Source organism: Leucoraja erinacea, chromosome 19 (assembly GCF_028641065.1).
Source record: "Leucoraja erinacea ecotype New England chromosome 19, Leri_hhj_1, whole genome shotgun sequence".
Taxonomy (NCBI): Eukaryota; Metazoa; Chordata; class Chondrichthyes; order Rajiformes; family Rajidae; genus Leucoraja; species Leucoraja erinaceus.
The window spans coordinates 3392451-3400486 of NC_073395.1; the positions used below are offsets into that span (position 1 = coordinate 3392451).

The following is an 8036-nucleotide window of genomic DNA, read 5'->3' on the forward strand; positions in this document are numbered from 1 at the left end:
TTTAATTCTCCTCCCCATTCCTACACAGACCTTTCTGTCCTCGGGTCTCCTCCATTGTCAGTGGGGCTAAACGCAAATTGGAGGAACAGCATCTCATATTTCACTTGGGCAGCTTACAGCCCAGTGGCATGAATGTTGATTTCTCTCACTGCAGGTAGCCCCGGCATTCCGTCTCTCTCCATCCCCACCCCCACCCAAGTCTCACCAGCTTCTCGTTCTCACCCAACAAACAGCTAACAATGGCCCGTTTCCTTTATCATCGTTACCTTTTCTGCATATCTTTCATTCATTGTTCTTTATCTCTCTACATCACCGCTTATATCTCTCGTTTCCCTTATCTTTAACCACTGATAGCCCCTGTCCCACTGTACGAGTTCATTCCAAGAGCTCACCCGAGTTAAAAAAAAATCAGACCCGCGGTAAGCACGGAGAATGAACGTAGCGGGTACGTCGGAGCTCGGGGACGTCTCTTAGCGCTAACGGCAGGTACTTGGGAAGACTCGCTAACGGCAGGTAAGCACGGGAAGACTGGTGAAGATTTTTCAACATGTTGAACAATGTCCACGAGAGCCCCGAGTACCGAAGAGCGGCCATTACCGTAAATCTCCGAGCTCGAATCAGGGCAAACTCGGGAGAACTCTTGGAATGAACTCGTACCGTGGGACAGGGGTTCAAAGAAGCACACTGGATAACCACCAAGTGGTCAAAGGAGTGGAAGACAACCTCATCTCCATTACACAGCTACATCTCTTCACCGCAGCATGCGGAGCAAAACCACCAGATTCAAAAACAGCTTTTTCCCTCAGGCCATCAAACTACTCAACACACTTAAGAAAATTCCATGAACAGTACCCAAACAAAGACAAACAAACTGTGAAAATAACTTTGGCTCAATGTCTCCAGCACTTTTTTCTATATTGCACCTTTCATTGTTGCCCCCTTTTTAAAATACCTCAACGTTTTTGCTACATTTTGGCATACTGTGAATATTTTAATATTTTAAATAATGTAATGTCTATTGTCTATTTTTATTGGTATGTTGTCTGTCTGTGGTTTTAATATTACTGCACATTTGGAGTATGGGGAAACGGAATTTCAACCCTCAGTTGCATAATTGAATTGACAATAGTTTACTTTGAACTTTGAACCAGATAAAATCAGTCCAGGGTGTGAGCTCCACAGAGGAGCGTGGATGGGTGAAGAAAGCTCAACAGACTTGGTACTGGAGTTGGGTGTTTCAACGCCAGCGTGTGGAGATGGGGACTCCCTCCGCCAGAGCCCAGCCTGTGAATGTGGAGCAGAACAAACACACAGCCAACCTTGTCATCTCTGGGTGCCCGCTCTACCACCCACCAAATGGAGCTGTATTATGTATCAGGACTGTCTTATGAAGAAAGACTGGATAGACTTGGTTTATACTCTCTAGAATTTAGGAGATTGTGAGGGGATCTTATGGAAACTTACAAAATTCTTAAGGGGTTGGACAGGCTAGATGCAGGAAGATTGTTCCCGATGTTGGGGAAGTCCAGGACAAGGGGTCACACAGTTTAAGGATAAAGGGGAAATCTTTTAAACCGAGATGAGAAGAACTTTTTTCACACAGAGAGTGGTGAATCTCTGGAACTCTCTGCCACAGAAGGTAGTTGAGGCCACAGTTCATTGGCTATATTAAAGAGGGAGTTAGATGTGGCCCTTGTGGCTAAGGGGATCAGAGGGTATGGAGAGAAGGCAGGTACGGGATACTGAGTTGGATGATCAGCCATGATCATATTGAATGGCGGTGCAGGTTCGAAGGGCCGAATGGCCTACTCCTGCACCTAATTTCTATGTTTCTAGGTTTCTATGTATCAGGGCCTGGCAGACATTGACGTCAACAGAGACAACAACCTGGCTGCTCAACACCCGGCTGGAGATCTAACTATTCCTTTGGTTCATTTATGTTTCATTCGCATGAAGAAGAGGTCTGAAGAAGAAGGGGGTCTCGACCCATTCCTTCTCTCCAGAGACTTCTCTCTGCCTGTCCCGCTGAGTTACTCCAGCCTTTCGTGCCGATAATCGAGATATACATGATAAGGGAATAACGTTTAAGAAGGAACTGCAGATGCTGAAAAATCGCAGGTAGACAAAAATGCTGGAGGAACTCAGCGGGTGCAGCAGCATCTATGGAGCGAAGGAAATGGGCAACGTTTCCGGCCAAAACCCTGAAGGAAATAGGCAACGTTTCGAGCCGAAACCCGGAAGGGTTTCGGCCCGAAACGTTGCCTATTTCCTTCGCTCCGTAGATGCTGCCTCACGCGCTGATAAGGGAATAACGTTGAGTGCAAGGTAAAGCCTTGGTACCTGGGGACACGAGACACTAATACAAACCTATAGCTGGGACGGAGGAACAAAACATTAGTCGGAGGTGACATCTAAAGTTAGAAGTAAAAGTCCTGGGAATCATTGATTCCTGGGACGTCAGGACTTTCATATGAAGAAAGACTGGATACTCGGCTTGTACTCGCTAGAATTTAGGAGATTGAGGGGGGATCTTATAGAAACTTACAAAATTCTTAAGGGGTTGGACAGGCTAGATGCAGGAAGATTGTTCCCGATGTTGGGGAAGTCCAGAACAAGGGGTCACAGTTTAAGGATACGGGGGAAATCTTTTAGGATTGAGGTGAGAAAAACATTTTTCACACAGAGAGTGGTGAATCTCTGGAATTCTCTGCCACAGAGGGTAGTTGAGGCCACAGTTCATTGGCTATATTTAAGAGGGAGTTAGATGTGGTCCTTGTGGCTAAAGGGATCAGGGGGTATGGAGAGAAGGCAGGTACAGGATACTGAGTTGGATGATCAGCCATGATCATATTGAATGGCGGTGCAGGCTCGAAGGGCCGAATGGCCTACTCCTGCACCTATTGTCTATGTTTCTATGTTCCTATGTTCCTATGACATAGAAAGGTTGAAGTCTCAGAGTTGCACAAGACAGCTAAAGATGCTGACAGCTACAAGGACAAAAGAGCAACTGTAGAATTATAATATAGAGAGGTCCCACTATCTCAGAGGCTTATAGAGACAGCAGTCGAGTTTGAAGTTTGAACAGCATGGACAATAGGTGCAGGAGTAGGCCATTTCAACCATTCGAGCCAGCACCGCCATTCAATATGATCATGGCTGATCATCCACAATCAGTAATCCTGCTTTATTCCCCCCATGTCCCTTGATTCCGCTAGCCCTAAGAGCTAAATCTAACTCTCTCTTGAAAACATCCAGTGAACAAGGCATGGAAAGGATCTTAACGAGTGTGGGTGTGTGTGTGTGTGTGTAAGTGTGCAAGTAATTGTGTGTGTAAGTGTGTGTGTGAATGTGAGTGTGTGTGTGTGTGTGTGTGTGTGTGTGTGTGTGTGTGTGTGTGTGTGTGTGTGTGTGTGTGTGTGTGTGTGTGTGTGTGTGTGTGTGTGTGTGTGTGTGTGTGTGTGTGTGTGTGTGTGTGTGTGTGTGTGTGTGAGTGACTTTCTAAAGAGAAAAAAAACTGTTATTGTGTGAAAAACTTCTGAATACGTTTGCGCTGGCGGAGCCGACTCCAGTGACAGTCTGTGTGGGGGGACTTGCTGGAAGAAAAAACGATTATTTGACCCGAGGGGAGGGAGGGAGAATAAGTTTCAGCGCTCGGCGGAGCCGACTCCAGCACAGTCTCTGTGGGGGTTGGGGCTGGAAAATGTGCCTAGAATTGACCGAGGGGAGGGAGGGGGAGAGGGAGAGAGGGAGGGGGGAGAGGGGGAGAGAGGGAAGGAGGGGGAGAGAGAGAGAGAGGGAGAGAGAGAGGGAGAGAGAGAGAGGGGAGAGGGGGAGGAGGGAAGGAGGGGGAGAGGGAACGAGAGAGGGAGGGAGGGGGGGAGAGGGAGGGAGGGAAGGAGGGAGGGAGGGGGGGGGGGAGAGAGAGAGAGACAGACGCGGCGCCGACTTGTTCCCATTGTTCCCGGGTCCCGCCCGCCCCCCTGTAACGAGCCCAAGTTAAACTCTCCCCCCCCCCCACACACACACAAAACTCTGGTTTAACAACAGCCCGGGCTGGGGGGGGGGGGGGGGGGGGGCGGGGGGGGCCAGGGGGTTCTACGCCATTTTTTTTTTCCCGCACATGGGGTGGCGGAGAGGAGACGGAGTTGTGTTCCCGTCCCTGAGGTCCCGCGGCCCCATCGCCCCGTCCCGGGACCTCACCCCCCCTCCATCCCCCCCCCTCCCCTCTCCCCTCTCCCTCCCTCTCCCTCCATCCCTTCACTCTCTCTCTCCCTCCCACACTCCCTCCCTCCCCTCTCCTCCATCCCTCCACACTCCCTCCTTCCCTCCCTCCACACTCCCCCCCTCTCCCTCTCACCTCGGTTGTGCTTGAAGCCGCTGCTCTTCCTCCACTCGCTGGAAGCGGCGAGCTCCAGATAGGCCACCCACCCGCCCAACCCCCAGCAGCAGCGACAGCAGCAGCAGCTTGGAGTGTTTGCGGACCTTCTTCACCGGGAACAGCAGCATCGTCCTCCCCCCCCCCCCCCCCCCCCCCCCACTGTGTGTGTCTGTGTCTGTGGAGGAGCCCAGAGTGCCGGCCCTGCCACTGGTCCTCCCCCTCCCTCCCTGCCTCCCTCCCTCTCTCCTCTCTCCCTCCTGCCTCCTTCCCTCTCTCCGTCTCTCTGCCCCGCTCCCTCTCTGTCCCTCCCACCCCCCTCCCCTCTCTCCTCCCCCTCTCCCCCCTCCTCACTTTCGCTCTCTCTCTCTCCTTTCCTCTTCTCTCTTCTCTCTCTCTCCCGCCTCCTCTCTTTTCTCTCCCCTCCCTCTCTCCTTTTCTCTTCTCCCCTTCCTCCTCTCTCCCTCCCCCCCCCTCTCCTCTCTCTCTCCCTCTCCTCTCTCTCTGACACCCTCTCTCTCCCTCTCCTCTAATCTATCTTTCCCTCTCTCCTCTCTGTCCCTCTCTCTGCCCTCTCCCCCCATCCTCTCTCCTCGCCACCCCCCCCCCTCTCCCCTCCCTTTCCCTCTCCCTCTCCCCTCCCCCTCTCCCCCCCCCCTCCCCCTCCTCTCTCTCCCCCTCCCTCCTTCCCCCTCTCCTCTACCCCCACACCCCGGCTACAGGCAGCGGCGGGGCCGTGGAGCAGCCCCCAGGAGTGAGAGAAAGCCAGCACACGCATCCCATCCCATCCCCGCCTCTCTCTCACACACACACACACTCACACCCCCGCCCGCTCTTCAGCCCCGCACACTTCCACTATTATAGTGTTATGGAGAAAAACATCGCGTTCAGGAAACATCTCCCAACACACCGCGTCCGCCAAGCCTGCTGCTGATATCCTCCACCCCTCCAGTAGACGGAGAGAGAGGGAGATGGAGAGAGAGTCTAGAGTTTTATTGTCATATGTTCCAGATAGAACAATGACACACTGAATTACAGAGAGACATTCCTTAAAACATTCCTACCTCCTTGCACCTCTCAACAACATGATGTCTGTGTTCAAGAAGGAACTGCAGATGCATGATGTCTCAACAACATGATGTCTGTCACTCTCAGCTGAAACTTTCCTTCCTGAGGAACTAACATCAAAGTTCAACATCCCGTTTGGCTTTGAAGACACATTTTTTCTTGAGGTACAAAAATCACATGCTGCCTGACTTTGAAGAAACATTTATTCTTGAGGCACTGAGATCAGATCTCGACACCTCGTTAGACTTTGAAGACACATTTTTTCTTGAATAAAACTTTGCTCGTCTTTGGAGAAACTATTTTTCTTGAGATGCTCAGAACTAAATATGTTGTCAGCCTTTGGAAAAACAGTTCTTCTCGAGGTACTAAGATCAGAACTTAACACCTCGATAGACTTTGGAGGCAAAATTCTTATTGAGATGCCAAAATCAGAATTAAATATGTTCTTCTTTCATGTCCTGATGCTATGTAGTGGATCACCACTCCTGTACACATTGTTGCACGTGGTGAAGTGCAAGGTCTGCAGTAGTACATGGACTATCCAGCAATGGGCATTGCCTTGTCTGGGTCTGTGGCCCACAGTCACACAGGTTGTTGGACCCTTGACACAGCCCCGTTTGTGCATTGTCACCCTTGACCAGCTGGGCTTGTACACTCTGGAGTTAATTCCCGGGATGGCGGGACTGTCGTATGCTGAGAGAATGGAGCAGCTGGGCTTGTACACTCTGGAGTTTAGAAGGTTGAGAGGGCATCTCATTGAAACATGTAAGATTGTTAAGGGCTTGGACACGCTAGAGGCAGGAAACATGTTCCCGATGTTGGGGGAGTCCAGAACCAGGGGCCACACACAGTTTAAGAATAAGGAGTAAGTCATTTAGAACGGAGACGAGGAAACACTTTTTCACACAGAGAGTGGCGAGTCTGTGGAATTCTCTGCCTCAGAGGGCGGTGGAGGGCGGTTCTCTGGATGCTTTCAAGAGAGAGCTAGATAGGGCTCTTAAAAATAGCGGAGTCAGGGGATATGGGGAGATGGCAGGAACGGGGTACTGATTGGGGATGATCAGCCATGATCACATTGAATGGCAGTGCTAGCTCGAAGGGCTGAATGGCCTACTCCTGCACCTATTGTCTACTGTCTATGAAGGGATTAGATCGGGAAAATGCGCCATGCTAGTTTTTTGTGCCAGAGTAGAGGAATCAAGAACCAGCAGACATAGGTTCAAGGTGAGGGGGAAAGATTTAATAGGAACTTGGGGGGCAACATTACACAAAGGACAGAGGGTGTATGGAACGAACTGCCAGAGGAGATATTTGAGGCAGGTACAATCACAATGTTAAACATTTGGACAGGTTCGTGGATAGGAAAGGTTTAGGGAGAGTGTAGGCCAAGCAAGGGCAGGTGGCACTAGTGTAGATTGGGTTTGGTGGCCAGCATGGCCAAGTTGGGCTGATGGACCTGTTTCCAAAGATGGACACATAGAAACATAGAAATTAGATGCAGGAGTAGGCCATTCGGCCCTTCGAGCCTGCACCGCCATTCAATATGATCATGGCTGATCATCCAACTCCGTATCCCGTACCTGCCTTCTCTCCGTACCCCCTGATCCCCTTAGCCACAAGGGCCACATCTAACTCCCTCTTAAATATAGCCAATGAACTGGCCTCAACTACCCTCTGTGGCAGAGAGTTCCAGAGATTCACCACTCTCTGTGTGAAAAAAGTTCTTCTCATCTCAGTTTTAAAGGATTTCCCCCTTATCCTTAAGCTGTGACCCCTTGTCCTGGACTTCCCCAACATCGGGAACAATCTTCCTGCATCTAACCTGTCCAACCCCTTAAGAATTTTGTAGGTTTCTATAAGATCCCCTCTCAATCTCCTAAATTCTAGAGAGTATAAACCAAGTCTATCCAACCAAGTATAGACACAACTTGATGGAGTAACTCACGAGGGTCAGACAGCATCTCTGGAGAAAAGGAATTGGTGACGTTTCGGGTCAAGACCCTGTTAGACTTTGAAGAAACTATTCTTCGTAACGTCCTACAATGAGAAGTGTTCCTGCTTCAACAGTTGTTAGACTTTGGAGTTTAGTACACGGTATGTGTCCTCGCCCGATTACAGGACTTGGACTTTTTGGGGCAATTGTGGAGGAGGTTTCCCAGAAACCACAAAGAGACAAGGAACTGCCAATTCTGGTTTACACATGAATGACACAAAGTGCGATATACTTTCTGCCTCTTTTTTAGCCAGGATCAAAGTTCTCCGGGGATGCTGCCTGACCTGCTGAGCACTGCCAGCGTCCTCGCATATGCTTGGATCGTATTCTCCGGAGCCTGAGGAGAGACCTGACACTTGCCCGATGTAGAGTTAGGAGAGGTATAGACAAGGTGGACAGTCAGAACCATTTGGCCAAGGTGAAAATATCAAAGACTAGAGGGCTTGGCTTTAAGATGAGAGGCAAGGCTGACTTGTTTTCGACACAGAGGGTGGTGGGAGCCTGGAACACGATGCCAGGGGTTGTGGTGGAGGCAGATACAAAAGTGTCTTTTAAGCTTTTAGATCAGCCCATTGGATACGGAGGGATCATGAGAATAGT

General features: G+C 50.2%; 1 protein-coding gene across 1 annotated transcript in view; it reads right to left on the reverse strand.

Moving 5' to 3' along the window:
• LOC129706096 (beta-1,4-N-acetylgalactosaminyltransferase 3-like) overlaps positions 1–4508 on the reverse strand; it is a 96312-nt gene extending 91804 nt beyond the window's left edge. The window contains 2 exon segments of the mRNA XM_055650075.1: positions 4358–4433; positions 4435–4508. Of these exon segments, the coding sequence (XP_055506050.1) occupies positions 4358–4433; positions 4435–4506 (148 nt within the window). The 5' untranslated portion in view covers positions 4507–4508.
• Between the last annotated feature and the right edge of the window lie 3528 nt (positions 4509–8036).